Source organism: Mauremys mutica, chromosome 1, assembly GCF_020497125.1.
Source record: "Mauremys mutica isolate MM-2020 ecotype Southern chromosome 1, ASM2049712v1, whole genome shotgun sequence".
NCBI lineage: Eukaryota > Metazoa > Chordata > Testudines > Geoemydidae > Mauremys > Mauremys mutica.
In genome coordinates, this window is record NC_059072.1 from 134,633,251 (window position 1) to 134,651,225 (window position 17,975).

At 47.5% G+C, this 17,975-nt stretch overlaps 1 protein-coding gene and 1 long non-coding RNA gene across 5 annotated transcripts in view; both read right to left on the reverse strand.

Annotated features, from left to right (window-relative positions):
• The window catches only part of LOC123356559, a 102,157-nt gene that overhangs the window by 32,362 nt on the left and 51,820 nt on the right, over positions 1-17,975 (reverse strand). For 3 of the 4 annotated variants that reach the window (XR_006575391.1, XR_006575388.1, XR_006575389.1), the window contains one exon: positions 3,382-3,636. This is a non-coding gene — a long non-coding RNA (uncharacterized LOC123356559). Of the gene's footprint in view, positions 1-3,381; positions 3,637-12,868; positions 12,982-17,975 lie in introns of those variants that run through there. The other variant, XR_006575390.1, reaches the window with a different exon arrangement.
• LOC123356554 (potassium voltage-gated channel subfamily A member 6-like) lies at positions 5,573-9,758 on the reverse strand. The gene has a single exon (XM_044999919.1). It carries the CDS (start codon positions 9,622-9,624, stop codon positions 8,071-8,073), a length of 1,554 nt encoding a protein of 517 aa, XP_044855854.1. The 5' UTR covers positions 9,625-9,758; the 3' UTR covers positions 5,573-8,070.

A 17,975-nucleotide genomic window follows, 5' to 3' on the forward strand; every position in this document is an offset into this window, starting at 1 on the left:
ACAGGATATAAACAGTAGTGGGAGACTGAATAGCACTACAAATGTCACCTTTCCCCCTACTAGACGCATGGTCCTTTCCCCTGTAACAACCAGGAAATCATTGGGCTGTATTTTTTAGAAAAACCTTCTTGTTAACACACATTACTAGCAAAATGCTGAGTGAAGACAGGGAGTCCACAGAATTCATGGGCATTATATATTCCATAAAGGCACACTACACTGCAAAGCAGTCTGGATTAATTAACCAGCCTTCTTACTCAGTATGGATTTTACAGGGGCTGTGGCCAAGAATGAGACAGCATCAGAATGTACAAATTCTTTACAGTCACACTCAGTGTGTCCTTCACCAGCCGCATACAGCCACCTCCCCTACCACTTCATCCATCTCAGACCATTAGAATGCCATGGTGATATATGAGGAAGACAGAGACATCCAGGGGCTACTCTGGTTGTTGTCATGGACAATCAACAGTTTTAACTACAGCTGGCTGAAAAATTGATTTTCCAGCCTGTAAAAAATTTCAATGTGGGGGGAGTGGTCCCAAACTGGGGTGCAAAAACCAATTTTTTTTAGAAAAATGAAATTTAAAAAAAATGTTTCAGGTCAATTGAAATGTTTTGTTTCAATAAATTCAAACCATCTTTTTGTTCTGTGTTTGGAGAGTGCCTAGGACAATGGGATTTTTGTCCATGTGTGGAGCTCCTATGTGCTACTGTGATTCAAATAAAAATTAAGAATTACACCCACATTTGCTGCTGCTTCCACTGATGTCAATGTCAAGAACAGGCCCAGAAATAAATTCAATACCATTTTCCTAGTATATGTTTGGAAGAACCACATTCCTTGGCTGTCTAAACAATTGTTATAGCAGAACTATCCTACAAGTGCTATAGAACTATAAGAACTATAAGTGCTGCTTATGGCCCCCATTCAGGACCACTCTGAAGCACCTGCTCAACTTTAAGCAGGTGCTTCAGTCCCATTGAACTCAATTAGATTTATGTGCTTAAATCCCGTTCACTCCAATGGAACTTAAGCATGTGCTTAAACTTCAGCATGTGCTTAAGTGCTTCCCTGAATTGGGATGTATATTGATGTGATCAGCCTGAAAAGGATTGGTTTAAGTTTCACAAAAAGTTTCTCATTTGGAAAGTTTAAAAATGTAACGAGTTCTTGCCAAACCACTCCAGACCCAAACACGAGGCGATTTAAACCATGAGCTGTGATTTCAATGTGATTTCAATGGAAGGGGTCAGGGTGTAGCTGAGTTCAGAGTACAACATGGCCCTAAGTTTGACTGGTGTGAGGCACCCCTATCCTGCAGGTGAAGTGTTGGAAAGCTGCTCTGTACAAAAAGCACAGCATCATTTGTTCAGAGAAAAAGATCCTGGGTCAGATTCTGCTTTCAGTTACACTGGTGTAAAGCTGGAGTAATTTCACTAACATTCAGAGGAATTATTCCAAAACTGTATCAAGGTAAAGTAAGTGCAGCATCTCGCCCTGTCTCTGTTTCCTGAAAATGGATGCCATCATGCTAATTGAACAACAGACATTGAAAAGCAGCAAGAGGAGACACCAATGTAGCAATTTTCTTGTCAGATGCCATTTCATTTCTCTCCTGGGAGTGTACGAGAATTAGCCAAGCTGTACTCTAAGGACCAGATCCTCAGCTGGTGAAAATCAGCATAGCTGCTCTGCTGATTCACACTAGCTGAGGAGCTGTATTCTAAATTCTTGTGTTTAGAACTCTGCATAAGTGTATGCACAGGAAATAACAGCTAAGGTTAAAGAGATATTGGGCCTGATTCTCCTCTCACACCCAGTTAAATCAGGAGTAATTTCATTTAAATCAGTGGTATTACACCTGTACAAAATTGGGGTGAGATCAGAATCTCGAAATTCATGTAGGTCACAATAACATTATGTATCTCCAGTACTTTTTAGCTGACTGTCTTCACACAGGACTTTATGCCCATTTAACAGACGAGAAAACAGGAGAAAACCAGTGAAGTGACTTGCTCAAGGCCATGCTACACTTTAGTGGCAGTTGGGGCTAGAACAGAGATCTCCCCTCGCCCTCAGTCCTGTTTTCTAACCACATTGCCTCTGGCTGCTTAAGTAAGCTAAGTTGCTCATGGAAACATGTGTGCCCGAATCCCTCCTCAAAAATCACCACAAAAAAAGCTAAATCTATTCCTTCCCCTTCTCTAATGCAGACTAGGGAACATGTGGACATTCCCTGTAACCTACAGGAACCAGCAAAATGCTTGTGTCGTAGCTATTCTAAACTCACAGTTAACATCCTGGTTATTTGTTCACAAAACCGTAAAAAAAGAAAAGAAAAAAGGACTGACCTAAAACATCCAGGCCCTTCTGCCCACCTAACAAACCCCAGTGTGGCCTCTGAAACAAACAAGCAAAATTCAAAGATACAGCAAAGCCTTGCATAACTGTCAAGATGTGTGCCTGGATCACTAAAGCAAGGGCAAGATCTTACTGCTGGAGCCATTGTATACCTTCCCCATGACCTCTCCCATGTTTGTTACTTTCCTTAGTCGTGTCAATTTAATTTAGTGCCTAATCCTTCACAGGGCTGAGCTCCTCCTGCAAATGGCTTAATCTCCCATTGACTTTGGTGGTAGATGAGGTAGATCAGGACCTTAAGCCATGACCCTGCAAACACCTGCTTCCATGCTTAACTTTGACTTCCAGGGGATTTCTCACATGTGTAATGCAGACCTTAGACTGTAAGCTCTTAGGAGAAAGGACACTGGGATCAGAATCTGATCAGAGTTACAGCAGTGTAACCAGAATTTCTCTGGATTTACACTGATGTAATTGAGATCAGAAGTGGTTCCAGTCTTTAACTAGCTGTAAACTGTCAGGCACATTTCTAGCATTGTATAAATAATTCTGTTCTTATTCATGCCAGTTTAAATCTGGGGAGATTCCACTGAATTCAGTGGAATTGCTTCAGATTTACATAAGTGTAACTGAGAAGAGAGTCTATGGGAAACCCGTGACTGACACCTGTTGCAAACCACAGATTATTTCCCTGATGTAAACAGAGCATCTATATTATAGGTTTGGGGTAGGGGGAACCCTACATTTTAACAAAGAATATTTTTTTCCTTGATTAAAAAGATAGGGACAGATTCACGTGCAAATCAGTGTAGCTGTGCTGGTTAATGAAGTTATGACAATTTACACCAGCTGAGGATCTGTCCCATAGATTATAGATTACAAAAATAAACTCTCTCTCTCTCTTCACCTAGGATAAGATTCTCCCAGCAGGCTTCAAATCTTAATTGGAAGGTCCTTCTCTTTAACTGCAAAGAAATCAGGGGTTAATTTCGTAGATGGAAAGGGAAAAACCTTACCTAGTTCTTCTGCAACAGCAGGTGAGGTAGCTGTCTGCACCTTTCCTTTTGGGGAGGACTCTGTGTTCTCTCCAGCACACTGGAGAAACACTTTTCCCTCTGCCCTTCTTCTTGCTGCACTGAATTCCCTTTGTCTCACTCTTCTTTGTTGCCACAGGAAGCTTTCTACATTAAACTGATGGGCCTGGCAGAAGCTTCCAGTCAATTCACTTTCACCACCACAGCAGCAGCGAGTCTTCTCTCCAGCTGTAGACACTAACACAAAGAGCAGGGCACAGGGGAAAATGCTTGAAAAGCCTGAGTTGCAATACTACCAATAGGAAAGGAATAAAATGTTCCTCTCGGGGGGGGGGGGGGAGGTGTCTGTGCATTAGCTCCCAAAAGTGCAATGTCTTTGGAACATTCCAAAACAATTCTTTGTGCATTTCCAAACCGCTGAAGGGCAAAAGGAGGCAGAAAAAATTGCCATTAGAATTTTTCTGCCCAGGGCCGGCTCCCAGCTTTTTGCCGCCCCAAGCAAAAAAAAAAAAAAAGGGAGGGGGAGGGGGGTGCGGAGTGCTGCCCCTTGGAAAGTGCCGCCCCAAGCACATGCTTGGAGCACTGGTGCCTACAGCCAGCCCTGTTTCCACCTCTCCCCCAGACAACAAAAAGGGCTCTGCCCTGGCTTGATTTGGTACAAAAATGTCCCTTAGGGAAATAGCCAGGGCTACAGTATTCTCTTCGGCAAAAGGGCTTGGAAAGAATCAAGTCTCTTCGACAGCAAGATTCTTTTTCTGCTGAGATAATTGACAGATTTGTTACTCTTATTTAATTCACGGCTTTAGATTTCAGGGTTCCTGTCAGGGGACATACAATTGATTTCAAATTCACAGGCCTTTTGACCCTCCAGCCATTTGACTGACAGCCTCGGGATGCCCTTCCCATGGCTACTGACCTCTCTGTTTGCAAAGATATACAGCCTGAGTGTCTTCCCATTTCCTGTATTGTCTGCTTTCAAATGTTGCCTTCAAATATTTGTAACACGCATCAGTCTTGAGCTTGATGTATTTGGGTGGGTAGCAGACTTATTTGGTACCACAGGGACTCCCCCCCCCACACACACACACTATAGCCTTTGCCAAACAGCTGTAATAGTGGGATGTTTGTGTCTGGGAACTTGGAATATTTAGCCAGTGTTTTTGCTTGTAGCCAAAGTCACAAGGTACAGAGAAACAGTCTGGGAGGTTGTTATGGAAACAAGTCCCTGGAGATTCCTACTTTCCACAAATGCTTCACAAAGATGTGCTCTGACTTCAGAAGGAAAATAGCTATATAGACAGAACAACAGCTTCTTATATCCCAAATGAATGCCCAAAGTCAGGAACTTAGAGTAGGATTTTTGAAAACACCCAAGTGATGTGAGAGCACAAGTCCTATTGAAAGCCAATGGGATGTGTGCACCTAAATCACTCAGGCATTTTCTTAACTCCCACCCATAATTCCTAAATAAAAGTGGCCCTCTGCTGAGAAGTGCCGAGCACCCATAATAATTGCAAATGCTCGACAACCCTGAAAAATCAGCCCACGTTCATTAAGGTGCTTAAAATACTGATTTTGGATGCCTAACTTTAGGGACCCAAGTTTGCATATTTGGACCTTTGTGTCCTTTTTGCCTTTCTCTCAGTTATGGCAAAGGAAATCCATAAAGTCAATTTCACTCTTTTTTCATAGACAGTTTCATCTGCAGGTTCTTCTCCGTGTTGAAAAGTTTGGGAGGCAAACACTGCAGGGAGTTGTTTGTTTGCAGCAGACTGCTTTCACTGGCATGTTTCTTTGTTTTGTAGAGGTATTTCTATTGACCACAAAACCTGCACACACCACAAAACCCCCACATTTAAGTTGAGAGCATCCCTTAAGCAAACACAATTCCAGGACACCTGGACAACACCTTCATGCTGGAGTTAGGTTACTGAGATTGTCCTGCCAGCAATTTGGTCTGAAGCTAAATGTCTTAGAAAACAAGGGTTTCTGCCAATCAATGATGCTGGTGTCAGGACCCAGGGAAGAAATGGGCAAAAGAATTTAAGCTTCTGATGCAGATAACAGTATGTCTTGTCTCTCCTCCTGAACTTTTGTTTAATCTGAGTTTTTTATATCTCAATTTAGGGAAACTTTTAGCAACTAGTATACACATACATAAAAACAACCCCAAACATAGCATAGGCATTGTGCTGAGCGACAGCAGTGCCCTAGATACCTCAAGCGGCGTCTCCCAAAAAGAAGGCCATTCAGCAGAGCTAATGCACACCTGCTGGTACCACAAAGAATCTGAGCACAAACAGTCTCTGCCATAGGAAAAAAATCATAATAATAATTCATTATGTAAAACAGTCTTCCTGATATAAACCAAACAAAATAGCTTTGTGCTGAACTATCAGTTACCACCAGTTTCAAGGGAGTTGATAGTACTCTTCATATCTAACAATCAGGCCTAAGGACTTGATCTTGCACCATGGAAATCCATGGTAGTTTTGCTACTGACTTCACTAGGAGAAGGATCAAGGTCTAATGCTTTGATCTTCCATTAAGAACTGTGCAGAGAGATCACTGTGCCCAATACAGAGCCCCTTTTAAGTCAGTGGGACTCAGGGTGAGCACAAGTCTTGAGGTTTGCCCACGCAGTTCTCAGTGCAGGATCAGGGCCTAAATGAGGAAAGACCATGATAAAGTCAGTCAAGGCGTAGAACCAAATCTCAGAACAGGGGGGGAATTAGTAGGGTCACAAAGGTGCAAATCTGTGCTAATTGCTCCTGTCTCACAATCCTGCTGGTTTTGTCTTAAAACCTGGTGGCGGAGCAACACATTTAAATAAAGGACGCTCCTTTATTTTATCTTTTTTCTTATTCCTTAGGACCCTGCTTTATGGCTGCAGCACATAATACACATAATATGCAGGAAATGTATATACATTATGTACACTGTTCTATGTATTACACATGTTATATGCAATATGTAAAACAGGTAATACATATATAATATAGCACAATGCATTAATGGCTGCCTCTCTCTCACTCTCTAATGCACACAGATGCATGCAAAATATACATTTAATTTTAAAAGACATTTCCTTATCTGTGGATTCTGTAAGCATCAATTTCTCCTTCCTCCCCACTTGCTCTCCAAAAAGGAAGGGTGTTGAGCAATTATTTTAAATCAGAAAAGAGGCAGAGTTAGATGCACCTTGAGTTGTAAAATGTGCTCACTGATAAGCATAATGCTTCAGACCAGAGTGTGCCTTTTGCACTGCTGACAAATGTTGCTCTCATAAGAACCTGGAGTACGTGAATGATCTTGGTGCGCCTTCCATCTAAACTTACATTATGGGTATTTCTTGTTAAGACAGCAGCATCTTTCCAAGATTAGGCCTTTAGGTCTTTTTTCCTCATTCAAAAGATCCCAGTTATGCCTTTAGGGTTTATCTAGATAGATTAGGGAAACTTGCACTGGTGGCAATGCATACCCCTAAATGACACAACTATACTGGTGTGATTGACCCCGATGGGTTTGTCATACTAATGTAAGCCCCATTTTGCACTGATGCAGTGTGTCTACAGCAGGGGTCTGCAGCAGTGTAAATACACCATTGCAAATTTCCCTAATCTATATAAGCCCTTAAATTCAGAACTGCACACCTCAATGAAGTCAACTGCTCCCATGGTTCTAAGTACAGAACCAGATACTTGTAGCATAAAGTAAATTTCATTAAAACACTTATGTGGTACGTGTCAGAAGACAAAGGAATTAGCCCAAATGTGCCTTGCATATGAGGACACTTCAGGCACAAAGATGGTGTTGCTATGATAAATGCTAATTAACACTAGGGTACTGATGGAAACAAAGGTGAAACTTGTTCAAACACAAAGAATAAGAAAATAATTACTATAAATTTAAAAAACAGCTGTTTCTGCTATGCCACACATGGAAAATATTGGTCACAACTTCTATCATGGCAACAAGTTAAAAATTAAAGTGCTTTTAGATCTGAAAATCTAATAACAAACAGGCCCTTAGATGCACACTGCAGTGCAAACCCAAGGAAAAATTTCAGAGGAAGGCCACTCGTTGACTTTCCCTACATCTGCAGAACACAGTGCAACACTGGATCCAACATTTCCATTCTCCCAAGGCAACCGCATGGCAGGCATGACTGATCCCACAACCAAGGTCACTGCACCAGCACAGAAATTCACCAGCACAGCTTGAGACTGATGTTAATAGCCCATTTGACCTATTCCCCACCTGATCTTTTAGCAACAAAAGTGGCCTGGGCTTTTCTTTTGTCAATGTAGTAGAAAAATTAGTCTTCAAAGTTACAACCAGAATAAAGCTCCGCCTCACGCCAAAAATAAAATGGAAGGGGAAGGGGACAACAAGTGGGCCCCCTTGATCTATAGAGTAAGGCAAAAGAATGTCCAATTGCACAAGCTAATGAGACATAGCAACCAAGGACAGGAGTGTCCAAATCACAAGCAATTTGTTTTCAGCATCACAATGCGCAGTCTGGTGTTTTGTCTTGAACGTATGCAGCTGCTACTGGGAGAGATAATGTGCAGCAGCTTGTGGCTATGCATTTGGGATCCAGGAAAATGGGGTGAGGGTAGTAGAACTGTAAAAGTTCAGTCTTGTTCCACACCCTGTTAGAGAAGCTGATCACACTTCTGTCAGCATTTTCTTCCCTCTGTAGCCCTGGTTGCTGGTTGGAATGAAGTTGGGATATTTCATAGATTCTAAATCTTCTGCCTCCAGAAATTCTGATTTACTGAGGGACTGATTACTGTCCCCCTTTTTAGGCTCCGAGAAAGGAGATTGCTGCTGGCCACAGGTGACATGGGTGTACTGGCACTGCTCCTCCTGCTCAGTTTCTCGGTGGTAGAAATAGTTGAAGTTGGACACAATAACAGGTACGGGCAGGGCTATGGTCAGCACGCCAGCGATGGCACACAAGGAGCCCACAATCTTGCCCCCGATTGTCATAGGGTACATGTCCCCATAGCCCACAGTGGTCATGGTCACTACTGCCCACCAGAAAGCATCGGGGATACTGGTGAACAAAGATTCTGGGTCATCAGTCTCAGCAAAATACACGGCACTAGAGAAGAGGATCACACCGATGAAAAGAAAAAAGATGAGGAGTCCGAGCTCTCTCATGCTGGCCTGGAGAGTTTTCCCCAGGATCTGCAGCCCCTTGGAGTGTCTGGAGAGCTTGAAGATCCTGAAGACCCTGACCAGGCGGATGACTCTGAGGATGGCCAGGGACATGGCTTGCTGCTGGCCCCCGTTGTTGTTAATGGCAGTCCTAGGCTGCTGTTTTTTCTGCTGCTCCTGAGCCAGCTCAGTGCCCAGGGTGATGAAGTAGGGGATGATGGCCACGATGTCTATAATGTTCATGATGTTCCTGGAGAACTCGGGCTTGCTGGGGCAGGCGAAGAAGCGCACCATCAGCTCAAAAGAGAACCAGATGATGCACAAGGTCTCGATGAGGAAGAAGGGGTCTGTGAAGAAGGGGCTTGCCCTGGGAGAGGGGTGCATCGGAGATGGGGTGCCATTTGGCTGCTCAGGGAGCAAGAACATCTGGTTGTCCTGGTGTGCGCCCTCCGCAAAGCCCGGCGGTGCGCCCTTGCTCTCCTGGCGGAACTCGGGCAGGGTCTCCAGGCAGAAGATGACTATGGAGATGAGGATCACCAGCACCGAGACGATGGCGATGCCCCGGGCCGGCCCAGAGCTCTCCGGGTACTCGAAAAGGAGCCACAACTGGCGCTGGAAGTGCTGTTGAGGCAGGGGCTTCTCCTCCTCCTGGATGAAGCCCTCGTCCTCCCGGAAGGTCTCGATGGCCTCCTCGCCCAGCTGGTAGAAGCGGATCTCCTCCATGAAGATGTCCAGGGGCACATGGACTGGCCTGCGGAGCCGGCCCCCGGACTGGTAGTAATAGAGGATGGCGTCGAAGCTGGGCCGGTTCCGATCGAAGAAGTACTCGTTGCGCAGCGGGTCGAAGAAGCGCATCCGGCGGCTCGGGTCCCCCAGCAGCGTGTCCGGGAAGAGCGACAGGGTCCGCAGCTGGGTCTCGAAGCGCAGCCCGGAGATGTTGATCACCAGGCGCTCGCTGCTGCAGCAGCTGCCGCTCCCGCTCCGGTCCTCCCCGGCAGCCTCCGCCTCTCCGCAGCCGCCCCCGGCCCCTGCCAGAGACAGGGGCTCCTCCGCCCTCATGCCAGCTGCACTTCCCGGCCAGGGGAGCCAAGCCCGGCGGGGAGGTGGCGGGGCAGCCCTGGGTCTGCTGCTCTGCCCAGCGCAAGGTGCGCTCTTCCTCCCCTCCGCTGCTGCTGGGGTCTGGGTCCCTCTGTCCCTCCTCCCGCCTCGCTGGGGTCTGGGTCCCTCTGTCCCTCCTCCCGCCTCGCTGGGGTCTGAGTCTGTCTGTCCCTCCTCTCCCCCACCGCTGGGGTCTGGGTCCGTCTGTCCCTCCTCTCCCCCGCCGCTGGGGTCTGGGTCTGTCTGTCTCTCCCCTCCCCTCCCGCCACTGGGGTCTGGGTCTGCGCGCCCCTCCCCGCTGGGGGCTGGAGCTCGCGGTCTGTCGGGCTGTCCCTGTTTCACCCCCCGCAGGCTGGCTCGCTGGCTGTCCTTCCCTCTCCTTCAGGAGCCGGGGTGTGGCTGTCGCTCCCGCTTGCCGGGCGGGGCTGGCTCTGTCCGTCCCTCGCGCGGCTCAGTCTGTCCTTCCCGCCGGGGTCCGGCTCCCCTCCGTCCTCCGCCTGTTGCGCCTTCTGCGCCCCGGCTCAGCCTCTGCCAGTGCCCGGCTCTCGGTCTCCGGCGCCGGCTGCGCCCAGCTCCTCCTCGCCGGGCACCGGCTGGGTGTCTGGGCGCCTGCCCCTCGCTGCTACCGCAGCTCCTCCAGCTCCGTCCTCTCTCCTTCCTACACACACAGCTAGACGTGGAGCGGAGAGTGGTGCCTGCCTCCGCCTTCCTCCCCCAACCCCCGCCCACCCAGCCGGAGGACGCAGCAACAGTAAGCTCGGGGGAGGGGGGCGATCGGTGCCCGCACTGCCCTCCCCATCAGCGGCCCTACAAGCTCCCAGCGGGAAGGTGTAGTTCGCTACAGCCCTCCCATCCCAACGGATGGATGCACGACCTTCCCCCGCGCGAACTGCTCTGGAGCCAGATGCTCCAGCTCAGGGGCTGGCTCTGGAGGTAGCAGCTCCCCCTACTCGGAATGACAGTTTTGTTAACCTAAGCCCTGGCGAATGGCAGAAAACAAGGCAGCATGACCCAGTGTTCAGAGCAGGGGACGCGGCTCCAGGAGACCTGGTGCGTGCTCCCTTCTTTGCCCATCAGTATCTGACCTTGAGCCGGTCACTGGCTGGTTTTAAACAACCTCCAGAGCCTCACTTTATATGTATGATCTGATCACATATATTAAAAGAACAAAATCTGTTACCCTTAGGAAACTGGCTTTGTGAATGGAAATTACCTGGGTAATCTACGGGGAGTCAGGAGACCTGGGCTCAGGAGGGGTAACCGAGTGAAATGTTGTGTCCTGTGTACTACAGGAGAACACACTAGGTGAGGTAACAGTAACAGGCCCTTCTGGTCCTAACATCTATTACCAGCTCCTTCTATCACTTAATCTCACCGTGGCTCAGTTTCTCCATCTGTAAAAGGGGGCTAATGCTCCTTCCCCTCCTTGCAAAGAACCATTAGATCATTTGATGAAGAGTACTTTACCAGTGCTAAGGCTTTTATTGTTGTAGCATCTGATGACTTTGTTGGCTTCCAGCCATGTCCTCAGTCCACACCATCCCTTAACAGCATAGGGTGTAGAAGCAGAGCATTCCCTGAACTCTCTCCCTTTCCAGTCTAGTTATCTGGCAAAATTCTTGGTTGTTAACGCCTGAAATGCTTTTGACCAGTTGGTTGCTACTCTTCTTGGTTCTGTCTTCAGAAAGGAGGTGAGAATCAGCTATTACATTATTTTAACAGTGCCTAGTTCCTTTTCTCTCCTCTTGTTTTCTGTGCTAAATCAGCAAGTCTGCTGCACTAGGGGGTGTGATTCCTGTTTACATTGTGCATAAACATGACAAAGTTTACCGAAGAATAGATCCTTTAAAAAAAATCAACATTTATCTTGTGATAGTAAATTGCTTTTTACCATGATTCATATTTCAAATCTTCTGATGAATTATTCATTCATATGGTTACTTGAATCATCATTATTATGATTTATTCATTCATGTCATTACACATTCAGGATATTTTTAAAAATTCTTTTGGGAAGGTTGGGCAGGCTCCTGCAGTTTGTAACTGGATACACAACCTTTCACCTCTAAGGCTAGTGGGCTGAATCAGGTCAGGAGGGATCAAAAGTCACTAGTACAGGACAGGGATTCAACAGTCTGTGTGGAATCAGCTAATGGAGCTCAGTGCAGTTCTAGTGGACAGGTATCTCACTCACCCTTGAGACAACTTGGTAGTCTCAACAGAGGCCCTGATTCTTAATCAGTCCACTCCTATGTTTGACGCAAGAATGGTTGGGGAGAGGGAGCAAAACTAGCTTTGAACACCCCATATTTTGGCCTCAATTAGAGCAACATTCAGGTTGCTCTAACTTAAGCTCTACCTTCTCTGGCCCTCTGTGGGCTTGGGCAAAGGGAGAATACCCAGCATACTGCTGTGGCAATTCTCCCTCCCTCCCAGTTCCAACCCTCAGCTAACACCTGACTGCTCCCCTTCACTGGAGGTTGGAAGCAGGACTCTGTGTCACTGAGGGAGCACTCTTCCATAGGAGTATTTTGAGGCAGCTTCTTCACTATGAGAGTGGCATAAAGGAACATTAGGTAAAAGGAGAACTGGCCCTAGGCAGCCTAAATAATGAAGATAGAGACTGAAATATAGTTTCACAACTCCAGTTGCTCTAGATCAGAGACATACTGAAAGGAGAAGCATGAAGTTTGAAATATGTTGCCCTTGCTTCCTGTGGATAAAAAGAGGCAATCAACCTCCAGGGTTGTGAATGTGATGGCTTTTTCCAGCAACAAACTCATTTTTAATACTGTTATTAAAAAGGGGGATAATTAGCTTATACATAATGCAGAGATGAACAACAGCTAACTGTTGCAAGTGTTTAGCTTAGAGAATGTTAAAATACTAAGAATTCATACAACTGTTTTATTCATAAACATATTCTAGGCTGCCAGTTGATTGAAGAAAAGCTTGAAGGAGGAAAATAAGAGCCTCAAAAGCAATTTGTTTTATATGTCAACATACTCATGTACCAACATTTCTAATGTGCAAAAACTAAATTGGAAGATTAGGGGCCTGCCACACAGTTAGATGTGCACTTCTGGTGAATTTTGGGTGATTCCCCCCATCCTCCGCCCCCAGTCTGTCTCAGCTACTTACATGGCCCACATTAATGTGGTATCTGAGCAACTCACAAACTTTAATGCATTTATCTGCACAACACCTGGGTGAAGCAGGACGATGCTATTATCCTCATTTCACAGATGGGCAACTGAGGCAGAGAGACTAATTGACTTGCTCAAGATCACACAGGAAGTCTGTAGTGGAGCAGGGGCTTGAAGCTGGTCTCCAGCTACGAGAGAACAAATAATTATTTTTTTCCTGAATATGCATTAAGATTGAAATTTTTGCAGTATGAATGGATTTGGAGACCTGATTCCCATTAATAGTTACAGGAACTGGACATCCAGATCTCTTAGGCAGCTTCCAGAATCCCAGTCTAAAACCTTTATGTTGCTTATTTAGACCAAACTTCACCAAAGTGGCCTCTGATTCTGGATGCCTGTTTTTGGGTGCTCAGGTTGAGACACCTCAGACTTGATTATCTGAGGCACTGGGCATCACAGCTCCTGTTAACAGCAGCTGGAGTTATGGATGCTCAGCACATTCTGAAAAAATCAGGCCCATGGTGTCACAACCTGAGCACCCAAGAACTGGGGTTCCCCAAATCAGAGGCTACTTTGGAAAATTGTGCCCCAAATAAGTTGCTTTTTGAAAGCCTATTGCTCCCTTATGGGTTCCTCTTTTCATTCTTTGTTGCCCTAGTCCCCTATGGCTTTCCTGTTTCCCCCCTCTGTAACTTTCCTCTTCTCGTCCTTCCTGGGTTGTTTTCTTCCCTCCTGCCTTCCCTTTCTGCACTAGGACTTGCCTCTGTGTCCATATTAAGGTACCTCTTCCAGCTGCTGAGCAGCCCTCTCCTTTGGCCCCTATTGGCTTCCTCTCTAAACTGCAGATAGCTGTATCTCAATATAGCAAGCCCCCCACACCCATGCAACTGCTTCTGGAGCTGGGCTCATCTTAGCAAGGCTGGAGGTGGCAGCTGGCTGCCAAAACTGAGTGAAGAAGTTGGCAGGGGACGGAGGAGGGAGCTACTGAGCAGCCCAGAAAACAGCTGTTTAGTTTTTTTAAAAGGCTACACAGACCCCTAGGCAGGACTACAAGCTCTCAGAAGTGTCCCCGCCAAACCAGGGCAGCTGACAACTATGCATGCACACGTACGGTGAAATTCACCCCAAGGCAAAGCACCTACAACTAACAGTAGTCACTGGAGTCAGTGGATACAGCTCCTTGCCATAAGACCTTTTGTAATCCTGCTCTGCATCAGGTGACTGGAGCCAGGTAATGAAAAGAAGAATCTTACTCATGTCTGCCATACCTTTAATACATTGTGTACCACCTATAAGCCTTGTTTCAAGTTTTAATGCAGGGCGTAAGTGCATATAGGCTTTAGCTTTTATTCTGCACCAAGGTGAAATTCACCTACAAGAAGCCAAAATATATTTCACATGTAAAATGAATCCAGATGGCCTAAAAGCATTAATAGCCACTGAAAAGTTTGCTAGCTGGGAAAACGGCCAGGTTAGAAAAGGGTCAGTCACTTCAATTTATACACAGAACTCAGTTACAGCCAACTTGACCCCTTCTCACTTCCTAACAGTCATAAACACACAGATGGGGATGCTAAACTGAGACAGGAAGCAAAAACTAGAATATCAGGGCTGGAAGGGACCTCAGGAGGTCATCTAGTCCAACCCCCTGCTCAAAGCAGGACCAATCCCCAGACAGGTTTTTACCCCATTTTCCTAGGTGGCCCCCACAAAGATAGAACTCATAACCCTGGGTTTAGCAGGCCAATGCTCAAACCACTGAGCTATCCCTCCCCACAGCTTTCAGCTATAACAGCACCTCCAAACACCAGTTCGCCATTTTCTCCTCCCTCCCACCCCCCCAAAACAGCTACAGGATCCAGCCCAGCCCACTAGTAAACAGCCTCCAGTCTCCAGAGCACCAGCCTGAAGTGGCACTAAAAACTAGTGGCCAGATTTCCCATTTTCTTTTTACTCCTGGGCAAAGTGGGTGTAATATACAACCATTCTGACCTGTCTTTTCCACACACCTAAATAACCATACATGATGCAGACAGTGAAGAATTAGCCCTGGGTTCCAATTCTGGTTATGTCTGGAGCTCTCTCTACACTGTCTCTGTGTGTGAGAAACTCATATATAAAATTCTCAGTCAGTGCAGCTCCACCAGTGCTAGAAACTGTGGGTGATGGAAGGTAAAAATAGACCATGGGTATTTGATGACCCTCTAAAAAGATTCTTGTACCTTGTCCACATTACAGCTTCCACTATTGCTAACACTGATGGAGCTGCATCAGAGAAGAATGACAGGTCCAAATTTTCCTAATACAGAAATGCCCTGAGTGGTCACTAAACTGAAAATCTCTGTCCAAATTCCCCTTTGAGCTCATGGCTCCATCTTATCCAAGTTGTCCTCAGAAAATTGTGCAGCTTTCATGTACCTGAGTTTCAACACTGTCACTGTGAACCAAACACTATGGCTCCAGCCCAGTCCCCTACAATGGCCTCCATACACCGAAGCCAAGAGTTTCAAATGTGACTAGTGACTTTGGGTGCCCAACTTGAAACATCTGGTCCAACCCACACAGCTGGTCATACCCTGAACCTTATCTTCTGCCTAGTATCAAGACAGAGGAATTACAACCGGCTACTGTCTTCGACTAGACCAGACAGCAAATGTGAAAAATCAGGACAGGGAGTGGGGGGTAATAGGAGCCTATATAAGAAAAAGACTCAAAAATTGGGACTGTCCCTATAAAAATCGGGACATCTGGTCACCAGGGCTGGCTCCAGACCCCAGCGCGCCAAGTGCGCGCTTGGGGCGGCATTTTGCCGGCAGGGCGGCGGGCGGCTCCGGCGGACCTTCCGCAGTCATGCCTGCGGGAGGTCCACCGGAGCCACGGGACCAGCGGACCTCCCGCAGGCATGACTGTGGAGGGTTCGCTGGTCCCGCGACTCCGGTGGACCTCCCGCAGGCATGACTGTGGAAGGTCCGCCGGAGCCGCCTGCCGCCCTCCCAGCGCACCCTCCGCAGGCACGTCTGCAAGAGGTGCCCCGGAGCCGCGGGACCGGCAGCGCGCCCCCTGCGGCATGCCGCCGTGCTTGGGACGGCCAAATTCCTAGAGCCGCCCCTGCTGGTCACTCTATCTTGGACAGACTATTACCGCATTAAAGCAGTGTAGGACCTCAGGCAACAAGATCAATTATCCTGATTTGACCACGAAGGCCCATTCATAAACTCCAAAGCCTGCTAAAGGACAACAGCACCCCGCAACCAGGATAAGGAGTTGAGGCCCTACAGAGGCCTGGGCCATTGACATGCTGGCTCCCAAACAGCTCCTTCTTTCCCCTTGCCCACACAGATCTCCTCAAGTTTTTGACGCTGGATGAAGAGAGATGGGGTGGAAATTTGAGTAGGGTGACCAAATTTCCCTATGCTGAATATGGGACACCTGGTAAAATTACTCCTATTCAAGCAAATTCAACAGCAATCAAGAAGAACTATGCAGTACAGATGTTCAAATTTGAGCCCCTCTCAAAAAGAAATACTGCGTAGTTGGATTCTTTTTATTTACCTTCTATCTTAAAGGCTTTAGGGTTCACACAGGGAGGGGTGACACACACACACACACACGGGGAGAGGTCACACACACACACACACACACACACACACAGGAGGGTGACTGACCAACCTGACCTGCCCTGCTCCGCTCTCTGCCAAGCATGCCTGGCTGGGCCCCCGAGACAGACCCACCTCTCCTGGTATCTGGCACCGTGTCTTCCTGAGGCAACACGTGGCAGAAGGGCACACAGGGTCACATGCCCCCCCTCCCCAGATTCCAGATTTCTGCCAGGGTTCACATTAGAACGTGGGCAGCAGCAGCCTTTCCGCACTGTGTGGGAGGGAAGGGACAGGAGCTGCTTCCAGCCACAGGGGAGGAGGAGTGGGAGAAGGGATGACCTGGCCTGTGTCTTTGCAGAGCTCACCTCTTCTCTCCCTCCCCCCTCCCTCCCACAGGTGGCTGGAAGCAGCTTGTCCCTTCCTGCTACACCCCTACACCACTACACCCCTGCTATCGTTTTGGACTTATGATCTTTATCTCACCTGTTAATGTATTTTACCTGTTTTAAGCTCTCAATAACTCATTTCTTTTCTTAGAAAATAAACCTTTAGGTTAGTTTACTAGAGACACTGGCTGCCAGCATTGTCTTTGGTGTGAGATCGAGAGTATCCATTGACATGAGGTAAGTGACTGACCCTCTGGGGTTGAGAGGAACATACTATAATGTGATATTTGGCATAAGGGACCATAGGTGCTGACTCTGCTCTGCACCCACCGGCAGCTTCCCGTGGCCCCTTTGCTCCAGCTCACCTCCACCTCCGCCTCCTCTGCAAGCATGCCGCCGTGTCCTGCTTCTCCCCCCTCTCTCCCAGTGCTTGTGCCATGAAACAGCTGATTCGTGGGGCAGGAAGGGAGGGGGGAGGAGGGGGAATGCAGGGCACTGGGCGAAGAGGCGGGGTCTGGGCGGGGATTTGGGGAAGGGATCCAATAGGGGCAGGGAGGGGGAGGAGTTAGGGCAGGGACTTTGGTGATGGGGTTGGAATGGGGGCGGGGCCAGGTGCAAGGAGGGGGTGGAGTCAGGGCAGGGCCAGGGGCGGAGGCACAGGCACCCACCGGCGCTGGAGAAAGTTGAGGAACTATCCAGAGTGATAAATAGCTTCATCAATCCTATATGCCTACAACTTCCATCACAGCTGAGTGCCTACCGCGGCGAAGAACTATTATCCTACTTGTCTGAAAAGACCATGCACGTTCAGGGAGCCTTCTCAAACAGCATGGATCTGCTTCATCTGGACTCACCAACTGACAGCTCACCTGCATTCCTCGAGCTGAATGCATTCACTCATCAAGAAGTTCTGGACACCCTAAAAGAGTCCTGGCCCAAGACTTGTGAATCCAACCAATGCCCTTAATGGCTATGAAAGAGTATGAATAACTGGTCACTCCTAACCAAAATAGCTAACACCTTATTCAGAGAAGGAATCTTCCTTCCTCCACCAAACATGCAATAGCCTGACCTACACTGAAGAAACTCACCCTAGATACTTCAGTCTTAGCCAATTATTGCCCGGTGTCAAACCTGTCATTCCTGAGCAACCTCATAGAGAAGCTAGCCAAAGGCCG

Bases quoted from the DNA above. Each gene is read 5' to 3' on its own strand.
- LOC123356554 (XM_044999919.1), bottom strand. From the start codon at position 9,624: ATGAGGGCGGAGGAGCCCCTGTCTCTGGCAGGGGCCGGGGGCGGCTGC.